This window comes from Pan paniscus, chromosome 3, assembly GCF_029289425.2.
Source record: "Pan paniscus chromosome 3, NHGRI_mPanPan1-v2.0_pri, whole genome shotgun sequence".
NCBI lineage: Eukaryota > Metazoa > Chordata > Mammalia > Primates > Hominidae > Pan > Pan paniscus.
Window position 1 is genome coordinate 103,997,221 of NC_073252.2, and position 22,054 is coordinate 104,019,274.

The 22,054-nt window shown below is 35.2% G+C and overlaps 1 protein-coding gene across 9 annotated transcripts in view; it reads left to right on the forward strand.

The window, feature by feature from the left end:
- The window catches only part of NPNT (nephronectin), an 80,161-nt gene that overhangs the window by 13,931 nt on the left and 44,176 nt on the right, over positions 1-22,054 (forward strand). For 5 of the 9 annotated variants that reach the window (XM_063603853.1, XM_003829976.5, XM_003829975.5 and 2 more), the window contains exon 3: positions 19,873-19,965. In XM_063603853.1, the coding sequence (XP_063459923.1) occupies positions 19,873-19,965 (93 nt within the window). Of the gene's footprint in view, positions 1-3,604; positions 4,369-4,521; positions 4,546-4,644; positions 4,696-19,872; positions 19,966-22,054 lie in introns of all 9 variants that reach the window. The other 4 variants (XM_008955354.4, XM_008955355.4, XM_003829974.5 and 1 more) reach the window with 2 other exon arrangements.

Here is a 22,054-nt window from a genome sequence, read left to right on the forward strand (position 1 = left end):
TCAAAGATAGTAAAATGTAGCCAAGATAATTTGGCTTGAAAAAAATTCAAAGTGATGTCAATAACCAGCTACAACCATAGAAAAATACTAGTAGCATATTGATGGTGCATCCCTGGGAACATGCCAGGGCAAATTGGGGTGCAAAATACACCAGTTATTTAAAAATTGGTATGTTATAAGGTAAAGAATTCATTAAGTAATATCAAATACAAATAAACTTTTTATTTTGATTCACTAAAACTTCTTTTTAAGTTTTCTGATTTTATTACTTAATTACTACTGATACATAACTAAAGAATTATGGCCATAATAGAATTCCTAATAAAATTTCTAATAAAGCCAGAATGAAGGAGTATATTACAGGCCAGACATGATAAAGCATTATGATGTGTGGTAAAATAGTGACATCTATTTTTTCATTCTGTATTATTTTATAAATTTTCTGAAGAATTTCAGTTTAAACAGCCTGCTGAAATACTGTTAAATCAACCTGTTATTCTTAACTCTGATGGGAGGAAACAGATATGAATAATCAAAATGATTTCTTAGCTCTAGAATATAGTTGTTGCTTTGGAGAACAAACCGTTTTATTCCAATTATTTTTTATTAGGAGACTTCATTTTCTGCCATACATTAGCTTTGGTAGATACTAGATGCCAGGGGACTGCAAATTTGAGAATAAGAATTTGTCATGGGTTATTTGCATGTTGAGAGTCAAGATTTAACTAAATTTTAAAACCAAACACTTCATTTGATCAATATCTTTTTAACCATTCTGTAGATTAATAATATAAATTCTCCAGAGCTGACATTACTTTGCTATAACATCATCAGATCACAAGATTAGGGTTGCCTTTTGTAGATGTTATTCACTTACTCTGAAATGTTAGGAAATATGTCATCACAGTTTAAATTTGTAGTAATATACACAAAAGGAAAACACAGCTAGGAATTTTGGATTTATGCTTACTTTGCCAAAAACCATGTTGATTTTCAAAAACCTTTAGCCTTTTTTTTTTTTTTTTTTGAGACGGAGTCTTCCTCTGTCACCCAGGCTGGAGTGTAGTGGTGCAATCTCGGCTCACTGCAACCTCTGCCTCCTGGGTTCAAGCGATTCTCCTGCCTCAGCCTCCCGAGTAGCTAGGACTATAGGCACCTGCCCACCACACCGACTAATTTTTTGTATTTTTAGCAGAGACAGGGTTTTACCATGTTAGGCAGGATGGTCTCGATCTCCTGACCTCGTGATCTGCCCGCCTCAGCCTTCCAAAGTACTGGCATTACAGGTGTGAGCCACCGTGCCTGGACTAACCTTATTTTCGTAAATCAAAGTTCCTAAATTCAGTTTCTAAGGAAAGCCCCTAAGTGGTCAAAGGTGTGTGTTGCTGAATTTCAGAAACAAACTCCACGGATGGACTTTCCAGACATAAACTTCCCAACCAAAATATTGTTCCAAAGTGTTTAGTGCCTCCTATTTTATTTTAGTGTTAAGATTTTGTAGGTACTTGGTAATTATCAGCAAAATATTTACATACCAACAAATAGCAAAGCCATTGATAATTAATAGAACAACAAAATCACAGCTTATGTTTAGTTGTATTTTTTAGTGTATTTCAGTGTTTAGAGTTGATTTTATATTGCATATACTAACTGTGGTAATAGTTTCTACTGGATAGATTATTTCAAGTTTACATGATTATAGAAGTATTTTATGATGTTTGACATAGATAATGGTGGTTTCAGGGTCCCTTGTCTCTTGGGTTGGGTTTTTACATCATTGAAGAATTAAAAGATTGTGTCTTGGTGTCTATGTATGGCCAAGAATTAAGACATTCTGATGTACAGTTTCATTTTCTAACTAAGGCAAAAATGATTTTTGAAACAATTACTTTTTAGGATAAAAGTATAAAATTATGAAGAAATAATGTGTAGGTTTGCTAAATGTTGTGTTCTTAAATCTTGTGTTGAGGTCTGATGAGTTTTTTTATATCTTTAATAGTTCTAAAGTAGTGTACTGAAAGTTAGGATCATCCACGTTGCTACTTAACTTGTTGTCCATAGGGTCTGTTGTCCTGGATGTTGGTGTTATAAATGTACAGAGTTAGGTAGTTTTCTGTGAAGAGTTTGCAGGCTAATATCACTGTTTTTGACAATGAAAAATATAGCATGAAAATTAAGGTTGGGGTATGGAGAACTTTCTAGAGCTATTGCTTTTTCTAGCTGATGATTAAGGTTGAGAGGCAGAAGTACATTGTGTCAGGGAGGACCTTTCCCTTTTATGCATGCACCTGGCATTTATCACCTTTAACAAAGTGTGTGTGTCATGCTGTGCTGCTTGCTTAAGGGGCTGTATGCCTCCAGTCTGAGTCACATGGTAACTGCATCAGCAGTCTTAGCCTGTAGCATTTTATTATTTCTTTTCAAAGTTTACACTTGGCCTAATACTTAGACATTTTATAATTCTTTACAGTAAATGAAACTATACATGAGAAGATGGGCATACCTTTGGATTAAAAAAAAAAAAAAAGGCTCAGTTCTTTAAAGTTTCTTATCCTTGATTTTCCTAACACGGTCCAAAGTTCAGGACTGGCTCCAAACCCATAAACCTGTGTTTAGCAAGCAAGAAACATAATCCCCAAATAGTTTAGTTTCTCTGGTTTATGAGTCACAATTTCATAAAATCATCAGAGTGCTTATTAATTCCAACCACGTATAGTAAAGAACCTTCAGATGAACTGAAGCAAGGGTTCTTAGGCAAGTTGCCGGAGAGAGTTCTAGAATTCTAAACTACCTGAGTAGCTTTGCTGAAATGTTGCTTGTATTTGCTACTGTGGCCATTTTATGATGGCCATAGAGCAACAGATTATCAAGAGAAAATGAGACAGATTTTTCAGTATTATGTGCTATGAATGAATCCTATTTTAGTGAATGTTTTAATGGGGTTTATACCGCAAAAAAAAAAAAAAAAATTGTACGTAAGGCATTTATTTCTGGCAACTTTCATAAAAATTGTTGTGATGGTTGCATATAAAAATTTTCCTTATCATTCAATAGAGAATAGTTCCCAGAAACTTCCTGGAAGTAATCTATTCCAGATTTAACATTGCTTTGACATAAAATGCAGTTTTGTGTAGTTTTAAAATGCAAATTAAAAAATATAGGACATTGGCTAAAATTTTATCTTGAACTCAGGTATATATTGATACCATAAAACTTACTAAATCTATGTATTTCAAGGCTAATTTATGCCAAGTAGGAAAAATATGACCCAACCTTAAGATATTACAAGGATAAAATAGACTATACAAAACTGTTTGGCTATTTGGTACTAATACAACTAGTTAGAACATAATGATGTTTGCTATTCTTTATTAAGTTGTTTTACCTTTGCTTACAATAATTTAAAGTATTTTTCCTGATAAATTTGATGATTCAAAATTGGCAATTAAAGAATATTAAAGAAACGGTATCCTTTTATATTTTTTCTTTCTCATATATAACCATAGTCATAACATGTGTGATCCAGAATGTAATTTGCTATTTACACTTTGATTTCAGCTGTTTGCTTAGATTGTACCTGATGTGTTTTATTATTCTATTTAAGGAATGTCTCAACATCAAGATATGGTGAGTTCTTTTCAAAATAACAGTAGAAACCTGACCAATATGAAAAAAAAAACGTCTAGCAAGCAAATGTAATTTGTGTCTTTAAAAATACATAGCAATCATTCTGGATCAATAGTTAAATTATTGCTTCAATTAAATCAAATTGGACTTAGAATTTTTTTCTTCTTATATTACCCAAAGGAAGGCCCCATTCACCTAATTTTAAATTATACAAATTATACAAATAAATATACAATTGTAAATTACAGTGGATATTTAATCCTTTAAAGGCATTAATTTAGAAGAGAAGAATAAAATTATCCCTTTTCTTACCTCTAAAATCTCTAGGTTGATCAAACACTGACCATTATTAGTACCATTTCAAGTTTCTTCCCTTTACTTTCATCAAACTGGATTATTTATGTATGTTCAAGTGAAATGGCTGTGCTTTCATGGTAATTCTTGTTGCTATTGACAACCAAAGCAGCCATGCAAGAAGAAAATGCTGTGGAAGGGAAGAAAAAAATTATATTTCCTCCCCAAAGTTGGAGAGAGAAGGGAACATACAGTATGTAAGAAACAGGTAAGTAAAAATATATCAATTTTAAAACTATTAGCCTTTCTTACTAATTGATCAAAAGTTTAAATTTTTTCAGATGTGTTTTCCAACTCCAATTTAAATAAAAGGATACTGTCTCTAGGAATCAGAAATTAATATTCTGGAAATGAAAAACTGGATTTGAAAATACAGCATCACAAAAGGTCTGAAATATTTAAATTTAGAATTTGGACTATAGAAGAATAGCATAACTTCAATTATTGGTTAATACTTTTGTTATGAAATGTTTTTTTATAACAAAATGGTGACTAAAATATTACTATTTTAAACATGTCCTAGATTTTTTTTTGTTTCAGAAAAGCACTGAAAGTTGAATATGTGTAAGTCTCCGGGAATGTAACAAGTTGATAAATACCCAAGTCCAGCCTCCTTACAGAGAAAAGATCTGGAATTTCTTTTTTTGGACATTTGTTTTGCAGCTTTCTACGTCTTAAGGCAGAGAATAGCCAGGATAAGGTGCCAGCTCAAAGGTTAGATGAACATATTTCTTGAAATAATTTTGGCTAATCTATGTCTTGAAAGGCATACCTTCTAAATAATTTTACAAAGCTGTAAACAAAACATTAGTTGTGTTTTTGAATTGCTTCTTTTTAGGAAAACTATATTTCTTAGAGATGTGCTTATTCTATACATAATTATAGTAAGTTAATTTTAATTCCATTATTACATTAAACTTTTCCATTTCAGTTGATAATTCCTTTCTTCTGTTTTATGAATCTAATAAATTGACCTCCATTCTAAGCTAAAGGACAGTTTATGTTTTTAATACTTAAGGAAGCAAATATAAAAACAAAGACCACCAAATGAAATTACTAACACCAGCCTATCATTAACCTGAGGGAGTTGTATTTCATATTCATTAATTCTCCATGGAACAATTCAGGTAAGAAATATTTTTATTGTATGAAATATGTTATCAGTTATAATAGCACTTATGGGCATTTATGCTCTTGTTTTAGGTACATAAAGGGTTCCTTGTTTAAGATATTTTTGGCAGTAAATAATGTCACTTATCACCCTATGACACTTTAGTGGAAAACGTTGGTGAAATATGTGGAATTGTAATGTTTAATGGAATTGATTCTAAGAAGACAATGTTCTTTTTGTTTGTTTGTTTGAAACAGAGTCTTGCTCTGTTGCCCAAGGTGGAGTGCGCTGGTGTGATCTTGGCTTACTGCGAACTCCGCCTCTTAGGTTCAAGTGATTCTCCAGCCTCAGGCTCCTGAGTAGCTGGGATTACAGGTGCCCACCACAATGCCCGGCTAATTTTTTATTTTTAGTAGAGATGGGGTTTTGCTATGTTGGCCAGGCTGGTCTTGAACTCCTGACCTCAGGTGATCTGCCGGCCTCGACCTCCCAAAGTGCTGGGATTACAGGTGTGAGCTACTGCACCCGGCCTGAGAATGTTCTTTGAACTGATTGAAGAAACTATCACATGTCATGAAAAATGTTTTTAAGGCAGAATTTTAATAAAAAAAATATTTGGGAACAAAATTGATAGTACTAGAAATAAAAGTTCAGAAATTTCTTTGTTCAGGGAGACTTAAAGCATATGTATTTTAAAGTTACTAGCAGTTATAGGATTGACTAGTAGAGCTATGGCTTACATTAGGGAGGCAATGCCAAGGAAAGAATAGAATGTGTGGTTGGCCACCAACATCTGGGTTCAGGAACTGTTCCTATGACTTACCACCTGTGAGAAACTAGACATTTTAACTTTTCTGAGCTGCAATGTTGTAATCTTTAAATCTAACTTTGCAAGATTCTTACTGGTTATAAGGAGGTGGCTTCCACAGTTCTTGACAGATGTTTGCTATTATTAGTGTGTTCTCAATATATACAATACAAATGGAGAACTCTGAGCCGAGTTTTACTAGGATCCATCTTAGGACAGATGGTACAGCACATTTTCAAATGGTTTTGTTTACCATAATCATCTTTTGGAAATAATCAATTGGAAGTAGAACAATTCTTCAGTTATTCATTTCTAAAATCAAAACTTTCATGGGATAGTTTTCTGTGCTTCTGAACCGTTTTTCCCATTTCTCTAATAATATCCATCCATAAACCTCCGAGTGGAACAGTTTTGGTTGTCTAACAGTGTGCTTGGGAAATGAATTGAAGGGAGATGGAATTGAATTGTTGAATGTGAGCATTTAGAGTTCCTGTAATTTATCTGTATAGTTATTTGAGAGCTTACTAGAGGTAAAGAGCTAAGTTAGGTGTTGGGAAGATACAAAGGTGAATAAAACAGGGACCCTTACTTTCAAGCAACTCAATTTGTAAGATGATTGGCTCTTATTCCTTCTATGATTCTTAAATAGGAAAAAGTTAGGGATAAAGATTTGAGGGAGTTCAGGGAAAGAATCATTTCCTGCTGAAGAGGATCAAGGAAGACTTCATGGACTCAATGGTATTCAGTTGATACTATATATATATATATTATCAGTATATCTAGTATATAGTATCAGTATATACTGATAGTGAGTGACATGAATGCCTAGAGCTTCATTTTACTGGGATGATATCTGCAGTAGTTGGTCCTGGATCATGCAGGTAATAGCTGGCTCTCTCCATTCTCTCTCTCTCTCTCTCTCTCTCTATAAAATATATAAAAATAATATAATATATATTATATATTATAATATATAATATAAAAATATAATATATATTATATATTATAATATATTATATATTATATAAAAATAATAATATATATTATATATTATATAAATATTATATATACATAATATAATATATAATATATTATATATATATAGAGAGAGATAATGGAGAGAGAGAGCCAGCTATTACCTGCATGATCCAGGACCAACTACTGCAGATATCATCCTAGTAAAATGAAGCTCTAGGCATTCACGTCACTCACTATCAGTATTGAAAGCCCACAGAGGAAGGCAATACTGGGTAAGAGGCATGTTTTGGTATATGATTCTGTGAGAGCATATCTTAAGGGGCAGTAGCCCAGACCAGCAGTGATGGAGTGGTGATGGCCCAGCTGAATCCCGAGGGATAAATCAGTCAAGTGAAGAGCATCCTGGGCACGCAGAAAAATGCATTTAAAGCTCAGTAGCCAGAGGGAGGAGCACATTCCGAGAACTGTTAAGAATCTCAACCCAGCATATGTGGGGTATATGTTTGAAGGGCATCTGATGAGAGACACAGTGGGAGAAGTGGGAAAGGACTCCTGGAAGGCTTTTGATATCATATTAAATACATTTGCCTTAATCACAAAGTTGTAGAGGAACACTGTAAAGATTTTAAGCAGAGAAATTAATATTTTAGAGGATAGCTGGTGGTAATGGATCGGATCTAGCACTCAGGTGAATTTAGTTTTGCTTGGAGTGTTTGTAGTTGTCAGTGTCTCACAGGAGACATGGATATAAGGGTTGGTTCAAAAATCGGTAGGTCTGCATTGCTGCGAGGAGTCTATCAGCTGGGGCCTCTTCAGTAGCTGGCCCATTTGGAAGAAGTATGTGCCTCATTTCCCTGTGGAGCTCACTTCCTTTAGTGCAAATGCCTGGGACCTGTAGGAAGTCAACCTGGTGAGAAATTAGGCTTCATTTTAAGTAGTGGTGGTGGGAACAAAGAGAAGGAGAGGGATTGAAAGATACTGAAAAGAAAGGATGGAGAGGCACACAGTGTTAGGGCAGTGGCGGGGGGGCACATGGGCTTGGCAGACAGACTTGCTGCAACTACAAATTGTGTTTTTGAGAAACTTACCTAAACAGTCTGAGCTACAGCTTCTTTTTTGATAAAATGTAGATAACAGTCCTATCTAATAGGACTTTTTATGAGGATCAAATGAGGAAACCCAAAGTGTTTGACTCAGCAACTGGCTTATATTCACATTCAGTAACATGGTGGCTGCAGTATTTGTAATGCTGGTTGTGAAAGGTGAAGAAGATGTAATCAAGATTACTCCCAAGTCTCTAGGACATCATTTGGTGAGCTAGAGAACACAGGAGAAGGTGCAGATAATGATTTCAACTTTGGATGTGTCCAGTTTGAAGCGCTTGTGAGACTTTGAAGTAGAGAAACTTGATATGTGCTTGGATTGCAGGGTGAGATCTGAACAGAACACAGGCTATGATTTCATTTCTTTCCACTATTCTACTCAAACCTTCCTTCCTTTTCCTTCGTCAACTTCAGTCAACATTGATTATTGCCACAACTATCTCCACGGAGGAACAGCTTTAAACAGTAGAAGAAGAATGTGGGATAGGTAAAAATCTGTGTTCCACATCTGCTGAAATGTTATCTAATAGTTGTAAGTTCTTGAAAAAAAATCTTTCCAGTTTACCGTTTTGGCAAAGCATTGTAAGCAACTAATAATTCAACATTTGTTTATATCAAGGGCTGAAAAAAAGTCATCCTCTACAAACATATTTTCTTTTTTTCCCTCTTTTGGTTGCCTTTTTTTGTTTTACATCACCACCACTCCTAACTCTAAGAAAATATTTGACTAAAAGTGAATCATTGTTAGTAGTGAATTCGTACTTTTTTTTTTTTTTCTATGAGACATAGTCTCATTCTGTCACCTAGGCTGGAGTGCAATGGTGCGAGCTCTGCTCACGGCAGCCTCTGCCTGCCAGGTTCAATGGACTCTCCTGCCTCAGCCACCCAAGTGGCTGGGATTATAGGCATGCACCACCACGCCCATATAATTTTTTTTTTTTTTTTTCCAGTAGAGACAGGGGTTTGCCATATTGCCCAGGCTGGTCTTGAACTCCTGAGCTCAAGCAATCCACCCACCTTGGCCTTCCAAAGTACTGAGATTACAGGCGTGGGCCACTGTACCCAGCCAAGCACATTTATTTTTTAAGTTTATATTCTGTCCTAATACAATGTATTAAAAATGAGCCCTGCCTCAAGTCCTAGCCTAAATGCCACTTTCTCCAGTCTGCTTTCCTGATTTTCACAGCAGGAAGTCTTCTGTACTTCCTCTACATATAACACTTGCATGAAGCATATCTCACATTGCCCTACATTGTGGTTATTTGTGGATCTATATTATTTGTTCTGCTAGACTATTAGTTTCATGAAGGTGGAGACGGTGTCTTATACATCTTTACGCCAGTATAACAGCTTCTGCAATGCCTCGTCCAGTTCAGTTCAGTACACTTTTGAAGGTGTAAGAGCTAGTCATTTCTATTTATTAATAAAAGGGATTTAAAAAAACGATGGACAAGATGTAATCTTAATAAACATATTGTGGTTTTCAGGAAACAGTTTAATGAGAAAATGAATATATTTGTCTCCCTACCTTATGACCTTATTACGTATCATAGATCTTCACTCTTGCTTTAGATTCTAAACAGAAATCAATTTATGTGCTTGAAAACACATAAAGGTAATCTGATTGTGTCATCTACTGCTTACAGTCCATTGGCTGTTCACAGTTATGGGTAGAATCTTGATTATTTGAGTAGAAGCCTTTTCAGGCTGACATCGCCTTATCTGTGGAGGACTGTTTCTTGTTGTAGGCCCAGTCGCAGTGGACGGCCCTTGGGTTTCCAGACTTCTGCTGCTTCATGCCTGTTGGCTTTTCTTATGCTGCTCAGTCTGAGTCAAAGGCCCTTCACCCATTCCCATGGTGAATTTCTACTTATCCTTTAAAATTCAGCTCACATTTCCTCTTGAAAGTTTTTCCTGGTATCTTTCCTATTCCTGCCTCCCTGCAGAGAAACGCCTTTTGCTGTATTCTTTTAACACTTTGTACACCTGTCATGTCTGTCTTTGTCAGGAGACTGTACACTACAGAGCAAGTACTGTGTATTTAAAGAGCTCAAAGTCTAGTGAAGGAGCTAGATAAGAAAAACAACTCTGAAAATATGGTATAAGATATATATATTTAAAAGTAAACCTGTATATACATATAATTTATGATAGAAGTATGCACAGAGGCTTATGAAAGCACTGAAGAGGGTATGAACTCAGCATGAGGTGTGAAAATCTTGGGGGTGATATAATGGTCAAACTGACAGGTGAAGCCTGTCTAGATATTAGTGTAGCAGACAAGAGGGGGAATGGCATTCCATGTGAAAGTGTGGAGGTACTCGAGAGTGTATTTCTAAGAACTGCAATTAACTGCTATATTTGTGAATGTGATTGGAAATGAGGCCAATGGGATAGGCAAGGGTCACATCATGAAATATGGTACTGAATGCCATGCTGAGTGTTTGAAATAGTATAATGATCTAAATGAACATGATGAGGAGCCAGTGAATGAGTATAAGGAGCAGAATGGCATGCTGAAATCATGGGTTAGGGAAGTCCCTCTAACAATAGTTCAGGCCTGGATTGTAGTCCATGATGTTGGACACAGAAAGACTGTTGTGCCATCACTTACATGACCAATCTCTTATTGATGGACATTTAAGTTGTTTTCAAATTTCTGTTTAAGGTTCTTCATCAGATAAATTTGGAATAATTATCATTTTCTTTAGAAAACAAATAAGCAAACTAAAAACACCTGAAGGTCAAAATGACAAGTCTCTGACATCGTATTAGTCGAGGCCCAGTAACAAAATTGATTTAATTTTAAAAATAATGTATACTTCAACTCATGTATCAGTGACTCTTTTAAACATAGAGATTTTGGTTGCTAAAAAAGGTGATGATGGTTACATTAAAATTTTCTGGCCTTTTGTGATGATTCTTTAGCAAACCTGCTCAAAATTACAGTATCAGATGTTTTAAAAAATGATAATTTTCAACTAAAATACTGTAATGTATTTCATCATATTCTATGAATTCATACATTATGAAAGATATCTTTTATGTTTCAGATATCTATTGTATTTCCTTTTTGAAAGAATTTTTTCTAGCACTACATCTTTTCCAAACCTTTTTGACTTTCCTAAGCCTGTGTAATTAATCACTGCCTGTTCTGTGTCCTTAACATGCATCTGTTATCAGGACATCTCTGCTTACTTCTGTTTCTCCTTACTAGACTTACCTGCTGGAGGATGAGAACTTGCTCTCCTATTCATTTTTATATCCCCAATTTTTAATGTAGTGTCTTAGACACTGGGGCATTTCCTCCTTGTCATACTTATAATCCTCATCATAATTAGCATTTTATTGAGCTCTTATTAATGAGATGGGTACTGTTCTAAGTACTTTATTTGGGTTTTCTCATTTAATCCTCCAATAAACCTATGAGTAAGATCTCTAATGAATCTTGTGAGTTTACAGTTTTTTAAATAAAAAATGGCAATGAGAGCAGAGAGAAGCTAGGTAATCTGTATAGGTTGCACATTTCCCAAGTGGTAGAGCTGGGAACCCAGCAGTCTAACTGCAGCATCTATGCTTGTAAACCTTTCTCTAAATTACATTGAAAAGTTAACAACTACTCACAAGTTAAATAATAGTTGTCTGTGTATTCATGTTATTGTACTCCTTTTTATATATTTCTTCCATGTTTTGTATTAAAAAAATTTTAAATCCACAGAAGAGTTGAAGCAATAGGAAGAGTAAATACCCATATATCCTTATTGTTAATGTTTTACACATTTTTTTCTCTCTCTTCCTTCCCACCTCACCCTTCTCTCTTTCTCCCTCAACCATTTTTAAGTAACTTACAGACCTAATGACACTTCATGCCTAAACACTTCAGCATTCATCTCCAGAGAGCAAGGACATTTACTTACAAACCACAGTATCATTTCACACTTAAAAAATTTAGTATTGATATAATAATGCTATGTAATAAACAATCCATATTTAGATTTCCCTAATTGTCCCAATAATGGTTTTTATGGATTTTTTCTTTTTGATCCAGATCCAATTAAGAATCAAACACTGCATTTAGTTGACATTCCTCTTTAATTTAATTGCTTTAAAACAATTCTACCACTTTTGTTTGTTTGTTTGCTTCTCGACAATGATATTTTTGAAGAGTCCATATCAATTGCTTGGTAGAATCTACCACAGTTTAAATTTGTCTGTTGTTTCTGCATCATTAGATTAGAACTAAATTTATTTGTAAGAATATTATATATAGATGATCATCTGTTATGATATTCCTTGTGCACATATGTTGGTTTGTCCTACTATTGGTGATATTAAGTTTGATCACTTGATGAAGTGGTATCCATCAGATTTCTCTACTGAAAGGCACCTTTTTTTCTTTGTAATTAGTAAGTAATCTGTGGGGTAATACATTCACACTGTTTTGATACCCTGTTCCCCAACAAACTTTCACTTGGTGAAAGTTTTAACATCTATGGATAATCTTTCCTCAAATTAATTATTTCAATGATGATAGTAAAGTTCTGTTTTTCAAATTTCTCCATTCCTTCTACATGTTAGTAGGCATTGTTCTTAAAAGAGGAGCTCAGTCTTCTTCCTATTTAGAATCACTTCGTAACCATAGATTCTTTTTTTATTCAATTGTTATCAATAACTACTGTTATTCTTCTTGATGCTCAAACAATCCCAAATCTAGTCAGTGGAACTCCTCCAAGCCAGCTTCTATTCTTTTCACATGTCTCTACCATTCTTTGAGTGCTTAATTGCTTTTTAGAAGTTTTTTAGAAGGAAACTTATTCTAGCCTCCCTCCCCTAGCCCTCATTCCTTTTATTATTTATTTTCTTTAGAAAACAAATTAGGGAATGAAATATTTAGAAACAAAGATCCAGATGCTAGCTGTGGGCATTGCTACTGTTACTCTACTAAAAAAAAAAAAAGAAAAAAAAAAACTTCACATTTCCAAATAAATAGTAACACTTTTTAATGTGTTCTTAAAGTCTTATTTGGCATTAATCTAAATTCCCCTCTAGCACAATGAAAACAGAAAGAGAAAGTTAAAATTTCAAGTAAACTGAAAACAACAATAGTGCTCAGAGGATTTTTTTTTTTTAAGTGAAAAGGGATAGTGCTTAATTATGACAAATAAAAGCTAACTTGACATGCACATGTACAGATGCAGCCACTTATTTTGGCGGGGGACACTTCAGGAATTAAAATTTAAATAGCGAGAGATCAAATAGATACTTGGTAAATGTTTCTGAATTGGATGTTCCCAGACACAAAAATAAAATGAGTTATTGACAGCTCTTGGGAGACAACATTATAAAGACTAGACACTTCATTTATTTTAACTTTATGTTCTAAATTACCATTGAGTAATTGACATTCCTTTTTGACTATGGTTTGTGGTTAAGTTCTTAATTGCAATAATGTTAAATAAAATGTGAAGCCCAAAGCAAACAAGAACAAAAATTATAGCAATACTTCAACAGAGGTAATAATAATATGCTGCATCAATGGTTCAGAATCCAGCATCTACATAAAACAAGCAACAGGGTAATGAAATTATTTTCTTTTCAAATATTCTGGCAGAGCTACTTTAGTTTTCTTAAGTTATAGATTGTGGTCTTAACTGCAACTTTTCGCTCCTTTTAAGAAGTATTTAAGTTATTTAAATGTTACTTAAATACTTTTATGTTTTTAATCATTATTAACATTCTCTACCCCTCTCATCCTTTCCTGCTTAGTATTTTGTTGTAATCTCACTCTCCCCACTTCCAAATGCACTCAAAAATGCTGGACTTTCTGGTCTTTTTCTGACCACCAGAAGAAGTAGTGGATTGAGCATGGAACTGGGATAAGACATTTTTCCTGAAATTGGTCAAGTCACTTAATCTTTTGCATTTTTACTTGTTTACTTGTAAAATGAAGATAGTGTCTGCCTCTCTCCTGCCTTATATGGATATCATGAGGATAAATTCAGTCAGTCATATGAAATGGTTTTGAGTTCTATATTCATGAGGGCATTTAATGTGTCTTATAGTGATAACAATCAGAGGCATTATTATTCAGTTTTTACTGCAGCAGGAATTTAGATTTGACCATCAGATAATTGACACTATAGTACAGGGTATTAGGAAAGCTGGAAAGATGCTTTCCCCTGGAGATCTTGGACAGTAGGATTCTTCTAGGTTTTGTTCTGCTCATGATATGCAATGGCTCAGGGCACTTTTCAGAGGACCACTGTAAAATCTCGCTCCATTCCACCCAGGTCCTATTAATATAGTAGTGAGTTGTTTCATATTGCCTTCAGCGACTTTCCCTTTTCCAAGGCCAATTACCATTTGAAAAAGTCATTCCCTGTCATATTTTCTTGTTCTGCTCAAATGAATTTGTCCATATCTGAATTCTGTGAAGCTTGTTGGGTGTAAAAACAGCTTTTCAAAGTCTTCCAGTTTCATATCTATCTGTTCTTCTGCCCTACCCTTGCATGTTTCTCTGTCCCCTTTTCTTCTGTGAACATAACCTGGAGGACAAGGTTTTTTGTTCTGCTTTTAGTGGTGCCATGTCTGCATAATAACATGATGTAGATTGAAAATATTACAAATGATTCTTGGAATTCTAAAGATAATCTTATTTCTATTGAGAAAATCCTTCTCAAGTTACTAACTACCATTGAGATTGGATTGGCTTTTGCCTTATTACTTTTCAGAGCCTACATCTGCTTGGGTATCTCAACATATCCTTAGTTTTCAAATGTTGGCACTTTACTCCCAGCATGATTACCTTACATAAGAAACATTATAGGACTGATGTGGGAGTTTACTTTTCTCATAACTTATTTGATAATTCACTGCTTATGTTAGAGTTAGAAACTATTGTCCAACTCTCAGAGACCCAGTTACATCACTTAAGATGGATATTTTTTTTTTTTTTGAGATCAAGTCTCACTCTGTCGCCCAAGATGGAGTGCAGTGGTGCAGTCTCAGCTCACTGCAACCTCTGCCTCCCAGGTTGAAATGATTCTGCCTCAGCCTCCCAAGTAGCTGGGATTACAGGTGCCCACCACCACACCTGGCTAGTTTTTTTGTAGAGATAGGGTTTTACCATGTTGGCCAGGCTGGTCACAAACTCCTAGGATGGATTTTTAAGACTAAAATTTTAGATTGCAATCAAACAGAAGAGGCTTGGACATGTGACATTAAAGAGCTATGTTTGTTTTGCCAGTTGAAACTTGTTTCTTTTTCTAGTTAAAACAATGATTTAGAGGTTATTTTGAGGGCACTTTGAAGATTATGCTACAGGAATGCTAGAGAGCAAATTTTGAGTGTGATTGCCCATTTGGACTTAATTCTGGCAACTGATTTTGGGGTAAAATGTCTATCATTCGTTGATTATCTGTGATTTTTACCTGGACTTTATTTAAGCTTTATTAAGTTGCTAAACCATATTTGGATGCTAGTGATAGCAGACCATCAAATACGGCCCAAACTTCTTGTTCTGATCCACACGAAGGTCAGAGAAGCAATGCTGCCTTTTCTGATAGCCAGTAGCACCAGCAGGCACGTTGTTTACTCCAAACAAGAATATACTCTACTTTTAATATTTTTGAAGACCACTGAAAATGGATCATTTATCCTTTTTTTTTTTTTTGATAAGGAAGGGATGACCTACTATTCACAGAGTAATGCAGTTTGCTGAAAAGGTTGGTTTTTGCTGACCTCTGAGAGCTCACATTACAGTGGAGTGTGTTATTGGAAGGTGAGCCAGTTTATACAGAGGTTGGGAATTATTTTTCTCTAGTTTTGAAATGGTTATGCACTTTCTAATCTAGTTATTTAGATGTAGAAATAAAGTTTTTTTTTTACATTCCCCTGAGTATATGGTATTGTAGGTATAAAATAAATTTGATGAGTTTTATTTCTGTACTAGGATCTACTCATAACTCTTCTATCCTAAATTTGTATCAAAAGGAAACCTTTGCTGTCTTGATAATAAACACAGACTAAGTCCAGATTCCACAGTCTAGTGATCAAGGAAATTCAGGAATTGTATTTAGCTACAAGTAACGTGACACAAAGAACAGTGCCCTAAATTGCTAGGATGGTGATTTAGGGTTAATATTATGACTTCTTGCTCTACCCTCTTTCCATTCTCAAGATCGCCTCATGGTCATAAAGAGGCCACTGTGGTTGAGTCATGACATGCACGTTCTAGGCGAGAACACAGAACAAGCCATGCTCTTCAGCCCCCTTTTTACACAGCATTCCAAAGCCCCACCCCATCACTTCTGCTTTCATCCCATTTAGCCAGAACTTAGTCATTTGGCTGCCCATATCTGCTAAGGAGAATAGGGAACATAGTTTTCCATTACTAACTCATCCCCCACTCAAAAAAATAAAAATTTTAAAAGCCTTTCTATATTAAAGCAGAAGGGAAAGAGATATTGGTAAGAATCCAGCTGGCCTTTTGTGATCTGTGTCAGCCTTTCTTTTGATCTCATCTGCTGTTTTAAGCACTTTACACTGTAGCCCCACGAGAACACTTTGCACTCACTAAGAAGCAGTCCCCTTTGCTGCGCCCCCCCCACCACTTTGCTTATATTCTGAAAGTCTTTTGTTTCCTATTCCACTGCTCTTACCTCTAACACACTGCCTCTAACACACCAACCTGCAGTTGTAGTTATTACACACCCTCCTTGGTTCTTTCATCTCTCTATCACAGCCCTTGTTGTGGTTTAGCCAATATATTTTAGTTCCACAGCTAAATTTTCATACCCTCTGTGACTCTCTAATCCCCTGCCACACTTGCCTACTATAATACATTATATATATAACAAATGTTTGATACGTATTTATTGAATTCCATTCCAGAACTAATGCCAGCAAGATAACTTTGTGCTGTATAGGAGAATATCTTTTTGTGCAACAGTTTCCAAAGGGTTTTCTTTTTCTAAGAAGAAAGAAATTGATTGTATCAACTTTATGAGTATCCTACCGCATTTAATAGCCATTGGCTAATCTAAGGGTTCTTGGTTACTTCACTGAATAGCCTATCAGATGGAAGTGCAAACAACAGTTTGTTTTGAAATAGGACTCCCTAAACATGGAAGAAACATTAACAGTCTTGGCCTGTTGGAATGTGTGCATTTGATGTGCTCAAGATTAGGGCACTCTGCTTGAGAACAAATAACAAAAAAGGGAGAGGAAACAATAAAAACTTTGGTCCTATAAAGCACCTGAAAGTACTATAAATTGATGGTTCTCAAGCTGGTCAGGGGGTCCAAAGGCTACAGCCTGGGGGCCTCAAGTTTAATTGTTTTATAAAGTGTCCTAAATAAATTTTTTATGTTTTTAAGTGGTATTTTTAAAACTACTTTTTCATGCTTTGAGAGAGTTTTCCAAATTCCAATTATTTTAAGGGGTTATTTCCTGGACTTGCACTTAACGATTTTGAGATGTTTACATTTTTTTCAATATGGCATTCTGTGTGCCTCAGTGATACATGGTTATCCAGGTTGCATGTATATATAAATGTTAAGATTTACGGAAGGTCATCTTTTTAGATTAAAAAGAATTTTTTTAAGCTGGTATTTCTTGGTGATAGGGCCTAGAAATTATGTAGAGTGGCTTACTTCTGGAACTTATTTTAAACTGCATATAAACCATCCGCCTAGTGTACAGTTGGCTAAAGAGTAATATTAGAAGGCCCTCCTGGACAGTTTATTTCATTTCATGGATATGAACACAATTGTTTCCCTTTGAATTTAATGCCATGTTTAAAATCAGATTTTAAGAATTTTCCAAGGGCATTTCCCTATCATTTACACTCTGCTTGTGTTTTCTTTCTGTAGTCTTTTACATTAAATACCTCCTACACAGCACTGCCTAAGGATTTGTGGTGGTACAGGGTCCAGTTGGGATGACAAACAGGCAAGGAAGGCCTGGAAGTAAAATTAGCAAAGAGGCCCTGTGGAATGGAAGGTGAGGGAAGGGTTAGTGACAGTTGGGGGAGGAAAGGTAGAAAAAAAAAATAACATGCACATCAGTTTCGCAGGAGTATTAGAGTCTTAAAGGAAACAATGTTTGATAATTATCAGAGAGGAAACTGGGAGCATAGAGCATATCCCGGAATGGAGAACAGCATGGGTTAAAATGGGTAGGAACGGGTGTCAGGAGCTTCAAAATTCAGGGTCATTGTTGAGTCCATTCCGCTTGGTCTTCAAGGACTGTCTGCTCTTCACTCAACGATTATTGAAGCTCATTTCTTCCTGTCACCAACACAAATCATACCTTCTTCACGTCAGACCTAAACTATTTCGCTGGCCTTGCAACTGTTCTCTCTGCCTCTAACTCTTTCCAGTCCATCCTACATACCATCACCAGTGCTTTGATAAGATTCCCAGAGCTTTGATTTTTATCAGGCAGTTATGATGATAAATGTATGGAAACTTCCCATTTCCTAGAGCTAAAGTGCATGTTTCTCATTCTGAAATGTAGGGAACATAATCATCTGATACCACTCACCTGATTGTTTCTCACTCTTCCTCCACCATTTACCCATCTCTTTAGCTTAATGAGTCCCCTGTGTATCTCCCAACTAAACAGCGGCTTACTTGCCTGTGAAATATTCTTCTCTTGGGTAGTCTGCTCCCTTCTCTGTCTACTCATGCTTCAAGATTCAACATAAGCCTCCTCTATGAGGCTTTCTGCACATATGTATATGGATTTGCTTGTGTAATGATTTCTTCACAGATTTCATATTGCTGATAAATAAATATTGTTTTGAATAAGAAACGTGGTTTTGTATTTTTATCTCAATTGTAGACTCCTTGAGACCAGTACCATGCTATACAATTATTTTTCATCTATTATAGTGTCTGGCATAGGGACATGCACATATTTGGTACAGAACAAGGTTTCCGAGTCTGGCACGATGACATTTTGGGCTGGATAATTTGTTGTGGCGGGTTGTCTGAACATTTTAGGATGTTTAGCAGCATCCTTGGCGCCTATCCACTAGATACCAGTAGTATCCTCTCCCTAGTGTGACAACCAAAAATGTCTCCAGACATTTCCAAATTTCCACAGGGGTAAAAAGTGCCCCCCAGTTGAGAATCACTGATAGAGAATAAACAGAATAAATTCCAATTAAACAGTGAAAATATTTGAGTGATGATTTACAGAATTTTAAAGTCTTGAGAAAGTGGAACTCAGTTGATGGAAAAGAGTGAATGTCAAACTGAGAACGTCCTATTTGCTATGTTAGGGCATAGAAAGGCCATTATAGATTGAAAAGCAGTTGTAATGAATCTTAGGGTTAAGAAAGATCAAGATACAGAAATATCCTTGAATTGAAGTTCCAAAACAATGTTGTTTTGGTTTTTGTTTCATTTTGAATCCTTTCATACTTAGGAATACCATTTCTAGTAAAATAAATATTTTATGTTTAGTTAGAAATTTATCTGTATTTCATACATACTTAGTACTTTTGGACTAAGAACTGCTATTTGAAGTATATTTGAGGGAATGAGTTTGAAATTTTGGGTGCAGGACATTATAAAGTTGTAACTATGAATAAATATCAGTTATGCTTATGCATAGTTTTACCTAGTTTTATTTGTCTATTTGAGTATTGTCCTTGAATTTAAAATTTTTTTCAGCCCCAACTGATACACACATATACATACATAACACATGTGTGTGTGTGTAGCTTACAGAGTGTTTATAGGAAACTGATTTTGTATACTTTGGCTACTTTGTTGTAAGTTCTAGTATTTTTTCTTTTATTATTAAACTAGTGCACGACATCAGTGCTATATGATTGGTGTTTCGTTGACCTAGAAATAATGCATGCCATCTTCTTTTCACAGCTGTGTGCCAACCACGATGCAAACATGGTGAATGTATCGGGCCAAACAAATGCAAGTGTCATCCTGGTTATGCTGGAAAAACCTGTAATCAAGGTAGGAAAACAGTCTGACATAAATACACAATCGAAGACACCTCTATCACTCCCAAATTAAAAATATTCTTATCTCAAACTACTTTCCATAGCTATTTTTCCAAAATATGTGAGCTGCCATTTTGCTGATAAATAAAAATATATTAATGATAAATATTGTAAAATTTATTTTATCAAAGGACAATTAAACAAATTGTATCCTCTTATTCTCTGATACTAATTAAAATGTATTTTGAAGAAAAGAATCCCTGCATCAGTAGTTTAGAAGCCTTCTGGTACTCCTTGTTTTTCCACTAACTAGTTGGAAATCCTTGGCCAAATAATTAACCACCTCAGACCCCAGGTACTGCTTCCCTTTAATGCCAAAGTCAGGTAGGGGATTTGATTTGAAATTTGGAGTTTCCTCCTAACTCTGAGCCCTTCGATTCGTGATTAAATCTCCCTTCAACTACTGACCAGTTTGGAATGTTTCCATGATAAATAAAAATGATTAATTTAGCAAGCACTTTTAAAAAAAATCAGCATCAGTTGTTTAAAGCAAATATTTATTCAACACTCATAGTGCCCCAGGTATTTTATATATATAATCCATTTTTATCTTTACAACAACATTAGGAAGTAGAGCATTATTTATTATAATTAAGGTATAATCTATTAATTATTAGTCCATTTTTTATTTGGAGAGACAGAGGCATAGGAATATTAAGTGTCTTGCTCAGGTTCACAGAGTTAGTAAAAGAGCTAGCATGTCAACTTAGAGCTATGGCATATATAATCCATATTTTTTCTACTATACTAGTTTTGGATAAAAAAATATATTTGGAAATGTGATCCTCGAACTCATGCTACAAAGTCAGACAAGGCTTGTCTTGTTAATTAAATTCAGTTAAAAATTTCCATTATTGGCCTGGCGTGGTGGCTCACGCCTGTAATCCCAGCACTTTGGGAAGCTGAGGCGAGTGGATCACCTGAGGTTGGGAGTTCAAGACCAGCCTGACCAACATGGAGAAACCCCATCTCTACTAAAAATACAAAATTAGCTGCGTGTGGTGGCTCATGCTTGTAATCCCAGCTACTCAAGAAGCTGAGGCAGGAGAATCACTTGAACCCAGGAGGCGGATGTTGCGGTGAGCCGAGATTGCACCATTGCACTCCAGCCTAGGCAACAAGAGTGAAACTCTGTCTCAAAAAAAAAAAAAAGAAAAAAAAATCATTATTAGGAATTAAACTAAAGAAAGATTAGGGTTAGATTTCACTAAATAGATAAGTGTCAAAAATAAAAAAGATAAGTCAATTTTTACTTATTTCTTAAATTATACTCCCTATCATCTTAAATGTCAGGTGAAATAATCATATGGTGTCTAACTATCCCTTACATACTTACTTGACCTCATCTGATATAGAAATGATGTTGCTGAAATACTACTGTTCTTCAGTGTCTGATACTTATTCCAAGATACTCCTTGAGGTATGTCATGTAAACTAATGATTTATAGACACAGTTTTTTTTTCACTATTTATTTTTATTTTTTTAATTTTACTTTAAGTTCTGGGATACATGTGGAAAACATGCAGCTTTGTTACAAAGGTATACATGTGCCTTGGTGATTTGCTGCACCTATCAACCCATCATCTAGGTTTCAAGCCCTGCATGCATTAGGTATTTGTCCTAATGCTCTCCCTCCCCTTACCCCTACCCCCCAACAGTTCCCCTCCCTGTGTCCATGTGTTCTCATTGTTCAACTCCCACTTATGAATGAGAACATGCGGTGTTTAGTTTTCTGTTCCTGTGTTAAGACACAGTTTTTACAATCATCCAAAATATTGATTTTTGAAAACATATTCAAAATGGTGGTTCATGAACCATCAGATGAAATTATTCATGAACCATCAGATGAAATCCACACTAGCAAAAGTGACATGTCCCAATGGTAGAAGCTGCCATTCTAAAGTGTGTTCTTGTATTATCTGCTATTTGATTTAGAACTGATTTTCCCAATGGTTGTTTTCTCTCTAATACTCTTTTTAACTTGAAATTTACCAAACATACCTGCATAATCTTTTTAAATAAGTGATGCTCTTATTATCTC